Below are 17622 nucleotides of genomic sequence, written 5' to 3' on the forward strand. Positions count from 1 at the left end.
AAGAATGACTAGGAATTGTCTATCGGCCAATTCAATTTGAATCTCCTGGTCTTGCTGACTCGTCAAGAACTCTGTCTATTATAGTTTTTGCTTGTCAAGTGTGGAATAAAATGCAACAAGAGCCAAAGTTTGGTGACTTCAGAGTTTTTTTCAAGTGAGTTAGAAAGTTATTCCAGGGGAATAGATGGTTCAGGGTTAAATGTTATAATTTATAAGTGTTAAGAAGAGATAATATCAGATGATGTTAAAATCACTAGAACTTCTTTAGGCCCAGAAGATTACAGGCTGTAAAACCATGAATATAACAAGCTGAAGAGTTAAAATGTACTCATAGCAAAACTCTAAATACAGATGACTGCAAAAAGAGAACCCAAAAACTGGGTAGAGAAGGAGAAATTAGAATTTAGCAGAAGTTGTGGGACTCAGAGATAATAGTGAGGGGGAGAAGTTGGAAACAAAATGCATCTGAGCTGAACATATATTGCTGGGTTTGCTTCTGAAGGCTTATAAACAAACACGCATTTACATAAAATGTGCTCATTTCTCATTTTAATCAAAACAAAATGGTTCTAGCAAGATGAAACTGGGATGCTGCCTTCTATCACACGTGAGGACAGAACTCCAAACCACATTGCTGATGGAGAAATGATGTTCTGACTGTAGGTCTCACATTTCATTTTGAATTGTTTAGCACTTGGATAATATCACAAATGAGCGAACATTTTTCAATATCCTCTTTTAATTTTTTAGGGGGCTGCAGTTTACGTATTTCATAATCTAGGGTTGTATCATTTATACGAACTAGGCCTGTTGAGACCATTCGAGGGCTTGTGAATCTTGCAGGGTAGTTTTCTTGTCGTTTGCTTTGCTCTGGCGCAGTATATGGCCTTGCAGAGTGTTTTATCTGATTATGACTGTCATCTGGGCTGTTTCCTGAAAGCCTTGCTCTTGATTTTGCTTTGGTCAGATGCTTAAAAGAGGTCACAGGTAAATCCTCAAATTTATCCGAACAATCCTAAGTATTAAGATAAAAGATTGGCTTAGTAAGTTACATTTTCTAAAAGTACATTTTACATCCACATGGTCTAAAATTTCCAAGACAAAGAATGAATGCACTGAAAACTTCTCCAAATTCAAATCCTACCTCTGTAGCTTTTCATTAGGAAACTGCCGTATGAACTGTGCATGGAGCAGGCATTTGGCGCGTGGTTAAGATGCCTCTGGGAATGCCCACATCCATATCGGACTGCATAGGTTCCAGTTCTGCCTTGCTCCCAGTCCCAACTTTCTGCTAATGTGTGACCTGAAGGCAGCAGGTTATGGCTCAAGTACTTGAGTCCCTGAAACCCATGTGTGAGACCGATTGAGTTCTCTGATGTCAATTTCACCAAAGAAAAGTACAGTGGCACTTGTTAACAGGGGGAAATAATATCTTCTTTACCCATTCTCAGGATAAGGACATGGAATCCTACATGACCTGCTAACATTTTACTTAAACACAATTTCAGCATTTGAAAAACTAACACTAGAGAGTCCACTTGTCTAAAGGAAATTTTAAAAAGTCTTTCCTTTCCAAAAGCAATGAGCCTATATTGCCTCCTTTACCTAATATGTATGTACACACACACATACACAGAATCATTGGCTCAATGCTAAATTACTAAATCTATGAAAACTCCAAAGTTCAGAGAACAAGCTATGCTAATATTTACTCTGCCATTACATAGCTAATATAATATTTAGCTATATATCATATACCATAGATACCTAGACAATATTTTTCCTGCCACTATAAAGCTGAAAACTTTGTGGAAAACAAATGCCAAACAACTATTCTGACATTATATTTATTCTCAGTCTCAAAGACAGAATTATACATATAAAACTATCAATTTAATATCAGCCTTGGAACTTACATAAGTTTTCCCAAAGGTTGGTCATGCCTGTCATATATACTAACAGCCATGTTCCAGAAAATTAAGGTAAGCCCCTTCCATTCCTAGAGTTTAACTTTGCTTTTAGAGAGGCTGGTGTTCATGATATAGTCCCTTAAGTCTCTGCATGCAACAGCCACATCCAATACGGTTGCCAGTTTGCATCCTAGTTGCTCCATTTCCAATTCAGCTCCCTGCTGGTGGTTGGGCAAATGCAGCAGAATATGGTCCAAATAATTAGGCACCTGACAACCACAAGGCACACCCGGTTTCCACCTGGCCATTAAAGCCATCTGGGAGTGACCCAGCAGAGGGAAGCTCTCTTGAGCTCTATGTCTTCCTCTCTCATTCTGTAATTCTGCCTTTCAAATAAATAAATAAATCTTTTAAGAAAAAATAGCTTATAAAAATAGTTTATAAACTCTAGTAAAGTCCCTTACTAATTATTTAATGCTAATATTAAAGATAGATTTGATTTCCCATTTCTTAGCACAAGAAATAGGAGAAAGGTGATGGTGAAATAAAAAGACTTAAGGCTAAATTAAAATTCAATAATTTGAAAAACTGTAAAGTTTTCACCTCTAGAACTCTTAGCAGAGTGAGATGCATATCCAGTTTCATATTTGTTTACTAAAACTCAAATAATTCAGCTAGTTGAAAAAAAAATTATACAAGTATCCTTGTATTCTGTGTTCCCTCAGCAGATGGCCACTGGTAGAGGGGGTATGAGTTCTGGCTGCTACCAGCAACTGGTTGACATCAACCAGGGGTACCATCCAGCCCATCTTTCATGCCAGGGAGGACTGCCCTTCCTCGGGCTGTCGCAGGAGCTGCTAAGCAGAAAGGATTCCTTTTTCTAACTCATACCCCAGGGAGGGTGCCCTTTATCCATGTTAATGATGGGCATAAACATTCTTCCTGGTTCTGTGATTATACTTTGAATCAGGCAGAATGATTACTTCAATTTCTGGGAAAAACTTTCAACTTGGAAGTTTGTATCTGGGGGGCAATTAAAATTACAACATGTAGACATATGAGAGTAATTCGAAAAGTTCCTGGAAAATAGCATTAAAGCAAAGTCGGGCAGATGTTTGGCCTGGCAGCTAATACTCCTGTTTCCTACTGGAGTGACTAACTCCAGCTCCTGACATTAGCTTCCAGTTAGTGCAAACCCTTGGAGGAAGCAAGTGACAGCTCAAATAATTGGGTTCCTGTCACCCATGGAGACATAGATTAATTCCCAAACATTGCAGGTATTTGGGGAGTAGAATAGTATATACGATCTCTCTCTCTCTCTCTCTCTCTCTCTCTCTCTCTCTGTCTCACTCTAATTTTAAAAACAGGTTAAACTTATTTTGGTGTAATAAAATTTTGAAATCCATGTATATATATAAGGAGCATCTGAAAAGGTCATGGACATGCAAAAACTGTATGCAGAGATTTTTTTTTTAAAGTCTGCACTTATCTTTTGATGCATTTTGTCACAAAATTTTAAAAGTATCCTCATATACCCTAAAATAAATTACAGAAGTTTGCCAAATGCAGCAGTAGAAGACTGAGAAAAATATTATTACATGTATAGTTCTTCTTGCAGTCCAATGAAGTACTGTTCTTGGAACGGATTTCTTTAGATGAATTCTTGTGGTGGGCAGTGTGGTGGGCACTAACCTACCTATCCTATTAAATGGCTTTTTTGTCTTGGGATGGTCTGTTTCTTTTGGGACCTTGGGTTTTAGATTTTCTCTCTTTAGTACTTCAGGGAAGAAGGATGAGTTTGAGTTTTTCTTATCTTCTATTATCATAAACAGCTGTGATTGAGGGATCCTGGCATATTTTTCACTGAAGAGAAAACCTGAGTTCAAATAAAGACTCTGTATGTCTTTATTATATTGTGCAAATGTTACTAAATGTTTTTTATTGTTGTTGTTATTTCCTTTTAATCTCTGGCAGTACTGTTCTTCTTGGTAGGGTTTCTCCCCAGCTTCTGAATTGCAATAGCCAAGTGTATTGGTCTGCCACAAAGGGAAGGGGAATCTGTGTGACTGTCTGTCATCTTCTCTTGGTATTTTGCAGTTAGGGATACTTGGGTGTGGTGACAATACTGCTTCAGGTCGTTCCTGAACAGTCAGTTTATAAATGTTAACATGCTCCTTTTTCCCAAGCACTTTCATTTTCCTGTCCAAGCAAGCTTTTGGTTGAGTCATTTTGCATTTTCCAGTCCAACCATTCGAGTCTTGACTCTCTGTTTTACAAAAAGAATTGTCAGCTCTAGGAAACTGTTCAAAACCACATTCTTCTCTGGGTTTCTTAAACAACATATCTGTAAGTCTTTCTGATGACTTATTTAATGGGATTGCCTGGGTATTTTTGTTGGAAGAAGGCTGTATTTTTATTAAATCTGGTGTTTTACCTTCCGCTCTAGGGTAGCAACTATTTTGTTCCATGATTGTCGGATTTTTCTGTAAACTCTGTAAGCAAAAATAGCCACCTTCTTCTCTTTTGACCAACTCTGTTTCTACACATTGATCCTTAGGAGCCTTCTGTAGTGTGGACTTTGGAACAGTTTTTGAATATTTGCTCTCCTTTTCTGAATGTTCCTCCATCAAGTGATGCTCATCCCTAATTGGTAAGTTGGACTTTATGCATTTCAGTGGCGTGCAGCTTGAATTAAGCAAATGTAAATGATGGCTGATGTGCTCTAACTGCCTTTCTGTCATTAATCCTGCTTTTGAAAGTTTCTCTATAAAAAGACTCTGGAGGTGCTTGCTTAATTCAGCTTTTAGACTTACTAATTCATTTTCTGATAAAGCCAAAAGGTAGTTTTGAAGAGATTTATTTAAGGGATATTTCATTTTTATTTCAGGCCTTCTACCAAAACTCCCACTTGCAAGTTCTTCTCTTAACTCATGATAGGATATAGAAGTATTTCTAGTTCTCAGAGAAGATACGTTACTGTGTATGGTCTCAGGCTCTGCCTCATTAAATAAACTGCTCTCTGAAAGGTTTCTTAGGAAGTAGTTTTGGAGAATTTCATTTAAAAAGGATCTTAGCTTTATTTCTAGATGTTTATCTATGAAGTGATGATTAAAGTTATTTACAAAAGACATGATTTCCCTTACAGCTTCAGAGTATTTTTCCTGGAAAATGTTATGCCCATTTAGGTCAGCTTTCTCATTCATCAAATGCAAGTTTTGATAGATTGTTGGTAAGTCCTCCTTGGCAATATGTCCTGCTTCTGACAGCCTTTCTACAAGGTAATGCTGGATATGTTTACTTAATTCCGACTTTAAATTTTTCACTTCTGACTCTGAGAGTTCTTCCAGAAACACACGCAGCTTTGGACTCAAAATGGGTTTTCTGTGCAATGTGTCCACATTATTCAAACTCCCTTGGATTTCTTCAAGACGGTCTGTATGGTTAGGAATATCACGTTGAATTAATTGTTCCAATTCTTTCTCTGGCTGTCTTCTCCTTTGAGACTGATTATGTGTGAAAAAGGCTTTCAAGATGCTTCTCAGAAAGGATTTTAACATCCCTACATCAGACTCATCAAGCTTACCCATTAGAAAAGAGTTACTGAAGGTTTCTAAAACAGAATTTAGATCATGTTCTTTTATGTCAAGCCTGTGGCCATTACTTGGGGAAACTGGCTTCTTCTCTGGTATCCAATCATGTGCTGAATGTGGTGGGGACTTCTTTTGACCTTCCTCTATAAATTCAACTCCACCGAAAAAAACAGCAGCATCATGGGGATGGGTGGGAGTGTTCTGCCTTGTGAGAAGTTCTGGTTTGCTTTTGACTTCTGGATAATCCTCTGTGGGATGCTTCGGCTCTTCTGGAAGCCCTGTCTCTGTTCCCAGCAAGGACCCATTCTGGCACTCTTTCTCTAATTCTATCACTTTGATTAGCCCATATTCTAAAAGAGTCTCTACAGGAAATGCCTGAATTATCTGGCTTACCACCGATTTGGACTGTGGCAATTCTGTTTCATCATTTTCTTCTCCAAAGTGAAACAGAACACGGGAAGATAAGCTTTTGCCCCATGGAGTGGATAGTTCATCCTGCAGGTGCATCTGTGGCTCACTCGACTCTGACACTCCTAGCTTCAGATGTGAGAGGGGTGCCATGAATATTTGCTTTATCACACAGTCAGGCACAGAGCCAACCAAAGTTGATTTGCAGCTTGATGTTTTGTTTATTAAATGTTTCTTTTTGAAACGACACTTTTTATTCATTGGAGAATCTGTTTCATCAGCCTCTGAGAATTTTTCAGACATGGATTCTGCTACCTCTGAAGATTTTCCTGCTCCACTTCCTGAAAGAAAATCTGTGGGAACATTTTTAATTACTTGACTTAAAAGAGACTTTGATTTTGAAACATCTTTTTCTGAAAGCCAGCTATGTGAATCTTGGATTTTTTCAAATACTCTGTCTCCCACACTCTTTGCTGGTTCATTGGGGATGCTTAGATGTGGGGAATCACTTTTCTTTGTTGCTTCAGAGTTTACGGGAACTTCTAGATTAGCAAATAACTTGTCTGAAAGGTCTTGTAGATTTTTACTTAAAACTGACTTGAGTGCCATTGATTGTCTTAAGTTTTCTATGTGGGAAGTGGGACTTAATGACTTTGAGAGGTGACACTTATTTATATTTTGAATAAATGATGATTCTCTTTTGAAATTTGGTAAAGATCCATTTAATAGTGTTTCCTTTGGCTTATTTTTATTGTCTAACGTCTTCATTCTGATGAGACCAGGATTATGAGCTAACCTATTCTTATTGTCTAAAGTCTTTATTGAGTTGACAGTAGGATCATGAGCTAATTTATCCTTAGTGTCTGATGTCTTTACTGGGTTGACAGTAGGATCAGAGGCTAACTTTCCCATAGTGTAGAAAGTCTTCACTGTGACATTAGGGTCAGAGCAGGGTTTCATAGTAGGTTCTGCAGCTTTTGAATATGTTGGATAAGGAGGGTCTTGGTCTTCATGTTCTATCACTTCTGTACTTAAGCTGTTTTTAACTTCATATATCTCTTTGTCTTTCTTTATACTGTCTGACATGCTGTCATTTATGTTCCTTAGAAAAGGATCAAAACGGCCCAGGTGGAATTTCTGAAATTGCAAAAATAATATCTGTAATATTTTCAATTTATAAGAAATTTTCTAGTTAGTTTTCTTTGATTATAAATGTTAGTTTGTCTGTTCATCTTTCATCTCACTACAAAGGGAGAACACCTACCTTGATGCATTTTAAATAGTGAAAATTAGGATAATATTTTATTTGATGCAAATTACTCAAATTCTTCATTCTGATTCTACTTTTTAAATGCTTAAAAGCCACCCAATTAATAGATTCTTTTAACAACTATTTCTAGTGTCAGTTGCATTTGTTTAGAAAGTGGTTAATAGCAGGATGTAATTCTTAGCCATATATTTAACATTTTTGAGGCAATGTGGGGATTTTTAATACACACAGACACACACCTGCATACAAATGTAGACAGATTGAAAGATAGATCCAATTTAAAGTATCATAAATATTCAAAGACTGAAGAGTCTAGATCACTAGCTTTTAAATTTGAGTTTCAACAATGACAATGGTTCCTTATCCCAGTTCTTATCATGTTACAATAGAGTTTTGTTTTTTGATGATTCAGAATAAGCTAAAAAAAATCTCCAATTATAGTGAAATCTCAGTTTAATATCCATACGTAATTTTGTAGTTTTGGTACCAGATTATTCTATTATTGAGACTTTAAAAATTAAAATCTCTTATCACAGCCTCTTGTTCAAAAAATGCCTGCTTTATCCAAGCAAATGAAATAAAAAATAGGAAATACCCAAACACTTTACTTTATTTCAACTTAATAATTCAAAGTACTTTCTAACAAATACAATTTATTATAACTGGTCTTCAAATGCTAGTGAGTACTCAAGTGACACATTAAGAATTACTTGGAATTCTGTGCATTTTGTTTTTTGTTATTGTGAAAATATAGCTTCCCATCTTGCATTCCTAACTGAGTTTCACTGGTTGGAGGCAGGACCTAAGAATAAGTAGTGTTTAATGTTGTCAGGTGTTTCTGATAAGGAATTTGGCTTTAGGACCACTTAATCAAACAAATAAAGTATTGGAGAGACATACTAATGAAGCATAATTAATATTGAAATAGAATTACTTTTAGGGCTCACCCGATAGTTTGGTATGGATTCAGAATGTGACGGGATGAAAGATGCTGATTTGAACACGTCTGATGAAAAGACCACCTTACAAAGCAAGAGGTTTTAATTTTAGATTATATCTAACACAAGATAATTCCCAAATTGCTTTATTCTTTCAATAGCTACTTAAAATATAAAACTTTAAACTAGCTCAATGGCTAAATCCTCCTTTTGCAAGTGCCAGTATCTTATATGGGTGCCAGTTCATCTTCCGGCTGCTCCATCTTCCATCCAGCGCTGTGCTTATGGCCTGGGGAAACAGTGCAGGCCAGCCCAAAGCTTCGGGATCCTGCATTAGCATGAGTGATCCAGAAGAAGCTCCTGGATCCTGGCTTCAGAGCAGCTCAGTTCCGGGCATTGTAGCCATTTAGGGAGTGAACCAGTGGATCAAAGATCCTTCTCTCTCTAATTTGGATGTTCCTTTCCAATAAAAATAAATCCTTAAAAAACATATACATAAAAATGTCAAAACATAAGTATATTTCTCATAATTTCACTCTGATAATTATTAAAGAAATATAAGTGCACATTGAGCAGGGAAAAGCATTTACACTAAAAAGCAGAATAAGACAAGGATGCCTACTCTCACCATTACTGATCAATATAGCTTTGGAAGTTTTAGCCAGAGCCACCAGGCAAAAAAAACATATTAAAGAGATACAAATTGGAAAGGAGGAAGCCAAGCTTTCTATTTGCAGATAGCATGATTCTATACATACGGAAATCAAAAGACCCCACTAAGAAACTATAGGAACTCATAAGACAGCTTGACAAATTCATAGGATAATAAAATCAACATACAAAAATAAATAAATAACATTTGTACACACAAACAATAACATGGCTAAGAAAGAATTTGCAAGATCACTACCATCCATTATAGCTACTAAAATTTTTAATACCCTGGGATAAATCTAGCTACAGATGTGAAAGACCTCTACAATGAAAATTGTAAAATGTTCAATTAAGGGGAAAAAAATAGAAGAACACACATGCATTAAAAAATCTTCCAATTTATAAAATTACATTCTTCTCAGATCTAGAAAAATTATCCTAAAATTCATATGAAAATACAAGAGTTCTCCCAGATAGTTAAAGTAATGTTAAACAACAAAAACAAAGCTGGAGACATCACATCAGCTTTCATGTCTGATAATTTATTACTGAATGGCAGGAACTGCAAGTGTTATGCTTTGGTTATTAGAACGTGCCTTGTCCTTTGAAGCAGTGATTTACTTTGCTCTGGGTACACACTGAAACCACTTGGAATGATGTGGATGCTTTTGAGATTGTTTCTAATATTAATGGGACGGTGTTTCCCAAAGAAGTCTTTAGTGGTGATTTAAAAAGCCTGGCTTAGCCTCTTTACTCAGATGATGGTCTCCTAGGGGTTATACTAGTGGTATTCTAAGTTTTTTCCTCTGGCAGAAACGAATCTGAATTACTTGTAGCCCATGTGAACTCCTGTAATTTTTAGCTTTATCCTTTCCAGTGAATTCCACCCACCCCTGCACACTCTTCTATGTGGTGATTTCCTATTTGGATCACTACCCAGCAAAGCCTTCAGAGGGAGCTATTTCACAGTCATCTAGAAACATTCTGCCGCAATTTCTTTTTGTTTCCACTCTTTACAAATTCTGCCTCTGTCCACCAAATTCTAATCTCTCTATTCCCAATCAATGAAACTTCAAAACACTGCCTAAGTTCCTCCTCTTGCTGCTGCTGCCAGTTGGTAAGATGCTTGGGCTCACCTTGTCTGTCTGCTTCTGTAAGGAATCACAAGGTTCATGCTACCTTTTGTCCAATGCCTGAAAATCACATATTTGCATGCATTTTATTTTTATTTCTCACTGCTTAACGCAAATTAGGCCCTTGTAGCTTCATTTTGGTTAGAAGTGTGGCATTTATTTTTCATGGACCTAAAATGGACACTATTTTATTAGACAATTATCAATATTTAAACTCAATGTAATTATTAGTATTATGTAACAAAATACATAACAAATGTTAACTAAAAATGCAACCTGAAAAAGATCTCATTAATATTTACATCAGACACCATCCAACACATAAGAATTAGCCTAGAGATCAAGAAAGCAATGTAGCGGAATAGAGTAAGGACACATTAAAACAGATGCAGAAGGATCAGAGGAGGAGAGGCAGAGAGTGTTATCCCAGGAAATAGGTGAGGATAGGCTAATGGTAGAGGGATACCTGGAGACATGGGGAAGCAGCAGAGTCAGCAGAGTGGTAGGGCGGTGAACAGACATCCCAGCAGCGATTGGAGCTCCAGTGGCAGTCAGATGAGATCACCAGGAATGCCATAGCATTGCAGGTACTGCTGATTTTTTTAATCTTACCATGAGCACAAGAAGAGTAGTAGAGCCCTTTTGGGTGGGTTGACGTGGGAACAGGATGGATTTCGTGGCCCCAACTTCCACCAGTGCCTTATGAGGAGTCATTTGGAATTCTGTGACAAAGTTCCTGGATTAGGGGACAACATTGAACTCTGCATGTGCTAAGCCAGTGGAGAAATCACTTCTGGCTCAATGCATTGCATTGGTCCCACCAGGAATATAATACCAACTTGGCAATCCATGGATTCCATCCAAAATAAGTCTAGGTTGCCCCAGAACTAATTGCCAGCAGATTCTAGCAACAAGAGGAAAGAAAACAAAAATCCATGTGATGGGTACCACTGAGAGCCTGAGATCTACTTTTAAGTCACAGCTGGTGTATCCCTAATCCCAAGTACTACTAAAATAACAAGTGTGAGAAATATTGAGCAGACAATGGTGTGGTCACAACATAGGATCACAGTGGGATAAGAGTGGCCACCAGAGGAGTACTGGCTGTGGAGACCATGTCAGCAGCATAGAAAGAGAGCCCAGAACTAAAACTCAATGTAGGCAGAGGAATGAGTGACACAAATGCAGAACCAGGCACTGAACAGGATCAGTAAAATCAATTTGTAGACCTGTGGACGATAAAGCTTAAAATTGGCCGTGAGAAGAATCTGCTAGTGTGAGTTGCAATGGCCAAGGCCAAAAGAAGGGGCACAGGCACAGTTATTGACACCTCCCCCGCAAAGGAGCAAAACACCATGTCAATCTCAGAGTTAACTGAGGAAGACATAAAGGAACTGCCAGATTTAAAAAAAAAAATCTAAATCATTATAAGGATCCTTAGAAACAGCAAGAAGCACATACAGGAGTTTAAGGAATTAAGAAACACATTATGCAGGAAATAGCAACAATGAAATAAAACCAAACTGAATTATTTGAAATGAAGACTACAATGCAGCAAAGTAAAAATTCAGTGGAAAGTCTTCAATAATGGAATTAAAGAGACAGAAGAAAGAATCTTACAATTGCAAGACACTTCCTGCAATAAAGCTGAAACAGTCAAAAAGCTGGAAGAAGGACTTAGTTAAGCTGAGAAAATTACACACAAATTATCTGATACCATCAAGAGGCCAAACATAAGAATTCTGGATGTTTCTGAAGGCACAGAAAGAGAAGCTGAGTTGAAAGATATATTCAATCAAACAATGAATGAGAACTTCCCTAACATGGAGAAAGAAAAGGAAAATCAAATATAGGAAAGCAGAGAATCATAAATAGATTTGACCAAAGTGAGCCTCACTGTGACACATCATGATCAAGCTCTTTGGTTGAATTGAGAGTACGATACCAGATTTTCCACCATTGCCATAATACACTAAAATAGCAGAATCTTGGACTGTGACTGTTGCTGAAGAACTGTTACTTTTCTAATAATATGGGACAAAACGGTGAGCAGCAGGAGAATGGAGCGAGAGGTAAGGGAGGTGAAGGGGGAGTCCCTATCCCTACCAAATCATATTATGGTTTTTAGATATTTGTTGCCTTTTGTATGTCTTTGGGAAATTGTTCATTTTAAAACCGGATTACTTTAGTATTTGCTGAACTGTATAATTCCTTACTTATTTTGAATAATATCTGATCAGAGACATCATTTGCAAATATTTCCTCCCACCCCACAGCTTGCTTTTTTCAGTCTACTGGGTGTTTCCTTTGATGCAGAGACTTCTTAACATTTGATGCAAACCCATCTGTCCATTTCACTATTGGTTTTAAGTGTCTGAAGCTAAGACATTTGAAGCCATGCTTGGTTAGGAACTTCCCTAGATTTTGAAAAGAGGTAAGGTGCCATGTTTTATTTGTCACTTAATTAAAATCTCCAAACAGTGTTAGTTCATAAGTTAATTAAAACTGTTCTTTTTATAGTTTTTACCATTTAGGCATTTTACTAATTATCCAATTTTAGTTTAAATGCATTCTTTATTTTTTCTGCAAATATATTCCTTTATCATACATTCACTTATTACTCATCCTACAAATAAATAGGGAAACTACTGTAAACCAGACACTCTCCAAGTACCAGATAATAGTTGCTGTCTTTTCCATTCAGTGTTTACCCAAAGATGTCATAACATTTGGGTCTGGACAGCCCTAACACACAATGTATACTGTTAACTTTAAGGATATCAATGCATTTTGTGATGTTTGCTTTAAAAATACTAGCTGTATTTCAATGCCTTTCTTGAAAATCATAGTTTATGCAGAGGCTCTAAAGAATGTGAACGAACCATTGAAACAAATTCACCTGAATCAGTTATGAGTTGAAAATGATGTTATCATGCCTCTCCAATTCAGTTCAGTACTCCAGAAGTTGTCTCAAGACTGTATTTCTTTAACTCACTTTCTAAATTGATTCATTTAAAAACAAAAAACAAACTACTTTTAACTCCAAAATCTATTTTCCCATAGAATTCAGAAGATTTTGTAACTTGTCTGTGAAGCTATTAGCTTAGACTTCTAGGAATGTGTTCTAGAACTCAGGGGAGTCTTCAGTGTTCAAACCAGTTGCCCCAGTGACAGACTATTTCAACCTCTTAAATATGCCTCCAGTTTAAATGCTTTTTGGCTTACAAACCACATTTAGCTAGTTTGATTTGGCTTAGTTTTGCTTGCTGTGTATACATCTGATACCATCTTTAAGGAAAATATTAAAGGTAAGATTCCTTGTCTTTCAAAATATCAAAAATTTTGTTTAAAAAATTCAATGATTTTTGAAGTTGAGTGAAATAACTCAGAGCATGTGCACCTTCTATCCACTTTCCCTTGACAGTAAAATCTTGAAAACTAGTACAATGTCATGATCAGGATATTGGTGTAATGCAGTTAAAATGCATAGCACCTCTGCAAGGAACCTATTTTCTTCTCATCCCATCCTTTACTTCCTTTCTAGCAATCATTAAACTAATTTGTTCTATAGCTTAAAAAATTATCTCCTCCCAAGTATGTTATACACATGGAATCATACAACGTATACTTTGGGATTTTTTTCTCTAGCATAAATCTCCAAAAAAAAAATCATCTTGGCCGATTCTGTATTAATATTTGTGCTCTTTTATTCCTATTTTATTCAATTTACTTATTTACTTTATTTTAAAAGGCAGAACAAAGGGTGGGTAGGGGGAGAGAGAAAGATCGTCCATCTCATTCCCTGAATAACTGCAATAGCTGGGGCAGGACAAACTGAGGCCAGGAGCCAGCAACTTCATGGATGCCTTTTATGTGAGTTTGCCATTTGAAGGATATCTGGGTTATTATATATAATGCTATCACAAACATTTGTGTAAAATATTTCTTACAGGCCCAGAATGATAGCTTAATGCCTAAATCCTCACTTTGCATGAGCTGGGATCCCATATGGGTGATAATTTGTGTCTTTACTGTTCCACTTCCCATCCAGCTCCCTGCTTGTGGCCTGGGAAAGCAATATAGAGATGAAACAAAGCCTTGGGACCCTGAACCCGCGTGGGAGACCTGGAAGAAACTCCAGGTTCCTGGTTTCAGGAACCTGGCCATTGGAGCCACTTGGGAAGTGAATCAGCAGATGGAAGGTCTTTCTCTGTCTCTGCTTCTCTCTGTAGATCTGATTTTCCAATGAAAATAAATCTTTAAAAATATATACATTACTTACAACATGTAAGTTTTATTTTTATGTTGAGAGAAATGATCCAGGATGTAATTGCTAGATCAAATGGCAGTTGCATCTGTTTATTTTCACTTTTAAGAAATTACCAACCTATTTCAGCAGTGGCTGTAAAATTTTAATTTCCCATCAGCAATTTCTTTGCATTTCATCAATATTCGGTTTCATTCCACTTTTACTTTTAGGTATGAGTCTTAGTTCGAGATTGTGTGTGTGTGTGTGTGTGTGTGTGTGTGTGTGTGTGTGTGTGTCCCATTTTCCAGTACCAGTTGTTGAACAGATTGACTTTCTTCCACTGAATTCTTTTTGCACCATTCTCAGCTCTCAGGCATATTCTTGTGGGACAATTTTTTTGGGGATATCTACTCTTCCACTAATCCATGTGTCTATCTCTCCTCCAATACATCTTCTCTAAACTTCCAATATTAGATAATTCCTCCCACTTTATTCTTTTTAAAAGATTGTTTTAGCTATTCTAGCCTTTATGCATTCATTTTAAACTTACATGTTATAGGGGCAGGCATTAGACTTAGTGGTTAAGATACCAGTAAGGATGTCTGGGCCCAGATGAGTGCCTGAAATCAACTCCCACGTCCATTTCCTGATTCCAGCTTTCTGCTGCTGTAGATCCAGAGAAGCAACTGTGAGGGCTGAAATGATCAGGTGTGAAGGAACTGGACTTTACAGACAATATCTTTGGTCTGTTCCAGACTCGGCCACTGCAGCATTTGAGGTGTGGACAGATAGTAGCATTCTCCTCTCTCACATACTTCCATACATACGTGCTCCTATAAAAAGGTCCGATTTAGGCAGAAATCACTTTGACTCCATAGATCTACCTGGAACAGTCGGTATCTTTATTATGTTGAATTTTCAGTCCTACATGGTATATCTTTTCTATTAATTAACTTCATTGATATTTTGAAACTTCAGTATTGATTCTGAACATGTTTTTTCAGGTTTGTAAGTGTTCACTGTTTGGGAGTTATTGTAAGTGTTATATTGCATTCAAACATTAGTTTCTACGCATTAGTCATTAATATTTAGAAATGCTATTGGTTTTCACATGTTGAACTGGGATTCTTCAACCTTGCTGAACTTACTTATTGGTTCTTTAATTTGCTTTTGATTTCTGTTTTTGTGGATTACTTCACATTTTCCCTCTTCTAATAGAAAACTTCACTGTTAAATTTAATAGCAGATGCATCAGTCACTTGGATATAGTCCAGCTGTTTTACATAACGATGTAAAATTGGATTTCTTTAAGGCAGCCATGGATTTTTCTACATTTCTTGAATTGATACACTGAGTTTCAAATTGATAAAGCTATCCTCATAGGTTTTCTGCTAAAAAAAAATATGGGAACCATTTTTCTCACATGGCATAGTACATTGGAATATATGCAAATAAAGCCTTTGCATTCTTAAAAAAAAAACTTATAGGCAACATACTCGAATCAGCATTAGACAATAGTAAAACTACAAAGACATATGGGGGGAATCAACAGCGATCCTGACAACCTCTTCAGTAAGGGCACCAAGGACTACATCCCAACTACCAAGGAGACCACGGGGAACTGGAGTGCCTTCGGAGGTCGAGAACTCTGAGGTCATCCACCCCCATTTGGATCTACCACATGGGATGGAAGAAGCCCAAATCCTTCCTCACAGGATCCACAATCATTGGAACAACAGCCAGGAGCCCTGAGCGGTCCACAGAAACAGAAGAACAGTAAACTTTCTTTGGGACTAGGGAGAGGAACTTTCTCTGGTCCTTACTTAGTTCCAACTTTGGATCCCCACCCTCTCTTATAGTGACCATCAAGGTCTCTCTGGAGGCCCCCCCACCAAAAAAAAACCCAAAATAATAATAGATTAACATAGAACAACAAGAAAAGCTTAGAACCAGACAGGAAATGGTCAGCGTGGACTCACATATACTTTACTAGGTAGGACACAAAGATTAGTTACTACTCACTAAGGTATTGAAGATTTCTCTGCACACCCCTCCTAAAACTGTTCACCTCAACTGTTGACATATGTATTGTTAGAGTTATAATCAAGTTTAGACTATCCTAAAATCTGCCAAGTTCAGCAAAATTACGCTTCAACACTATAAACTGCTAAATACTAAAATGAAAATAGACATGAGACACCTGAATAATACCCTATAGCCATTTTAACGTGTATAGAAGCTGGTTGTATATAAACTAAAATTTAAATGTCAATGAAGTAGTCACAGGATGTGGTTAAGAACTTGCATTTTTAAACATATTGGTTATCCAATACCATGTCAATTAATTCCATAATGTTGTAAATTGTTGTTGATGTTATGTTGTAGCTTTTAATTGTTCAGGATGATATTCTTCCAGCTCTGCCTTCAGACCAGAGATGGTCACCCCAAGAAACCGTTGAATTTATCTGGACAATAAGATGCTGGACTCTATGCTTGGTATATGCTTGCAATGAAAGAATCTTGACAGAATTTGAACTGGTAATACTGTAATACTGCAACAAGGTGGAGGAATCCACCATGGGGGAAGGGTGCAGGAAGGGGTTGGGGAAATCCCAGAGCCTATGAAACTGTGTCACATAATGCAATGAAATTAATGAAAAAAAAAAGAAAGAAAATATGTTAAAAAAATTCTTAAAAAGCACCTATTATCCAATTATGCAAAAAGATTGCTTTGTTATCCGCCAATTTTTCTTTTTTATACTTTTTTTCTATTCTATATTTATTACCACAAACCGGAGAAAATATGTGACTATTTTTCTTTTTAAGACTGCCCTATTTCAGTAAGCATAATGGCTTCCAGTTGCATCCTTTTTGTTGAAAAAGGCAGGACTTCATTCTACTTTATAGCTGAATATATTTCATTGTGTGTGTATATATATTTTATCAAGTAGATTGATTCCATAACTTAGTTATTATGAATTGAGCTGCTATAAACACGGAGATAGAAATATTCCTTTTATATGCTAATTACACTTTATTTGGGTAAATTCCCCAGGCATGGGATAGTTGGGTAATAAGGTAGAGGTTTCAGATTTGTGAGAAATCTCCATATTGTCTTCCAAAATGGTTGTACTAGCTTGCATTCTGAACAACAGTTGGATTAAGGTACCTTTTTCTTCATATTCTCATCACCATTTTGTTTTGTTTTTGGATGAATGCAATTCTATTCGACATGAGCTAAAACTCCACTGTGGTTTTTGTCTGCATTTCGCTGATAGCTAGTGATCCTGAGCATTATTGCATGTCTTTATTGGCCATTTGTATTTCATTCTTTGAAAAGTGCCCATTTCTGAACTGCATTGCTTGTTTTGCTCCTTATATTTTGGATAGTACTCTTTGACAAATGTGTGATATCTTCTCTCAGCTTATCTGATGCCTCATTTTTGCTCCCTTGTTGTGCCAAAGCTTCC

At 36.9% G+C, this 17622-nt stretch overlaps 1 protein-coding gene across 1 annotated transcript in view; it reads right to left on the bottom strand.

The window, feature by feature from the left end:
* Window positions 1-534: 534 nt before the first annotated feature.
* The window catches only part of LOC121159367, an 86979-nt gene continuing 69891 nt past the window's right edge, over window positions 535-17622 (bottom strand). Inside the window, exons 16-19 of the mRNA XM_040984386.1 lie at window positions 8126-8200; window positions 6845-7066; window positions 3509-6763; window positions 535-1015 (exon numbers count right to left, since the gene is read on the bottom strand). Coding sequence (XP_040840320.1) covers window positions 674-1015; window positions 3509-6763; window positions 6845-7066; window positions 8126-8200 — 3894 coding nt within the window. The 3' untranslated portion in view covers window positions 535-673. The remainder of the gene's footprint in view (window positions 1016-3508; window positions 6764-6844; window positions 7067-8125; window positions 8201-17622) is intronic.

This window comes from Ochotona curzoniae, unplaced genomic scaffold (assembly GCF_017591425.1).
Source record: "Ochotona curzoniae isolate NIBS_2020 unplaced genomic scaffold, NIBS_Ocur_1.0 contig_4148, whole genome shotgun sequence".
NCBI classification, from domain to species: Eukaryota; Metazoa; Chordata; class Mammalia; order Lagomorpha; family Ochotonidae; genus Ochotona; species Ochotona curzoniae.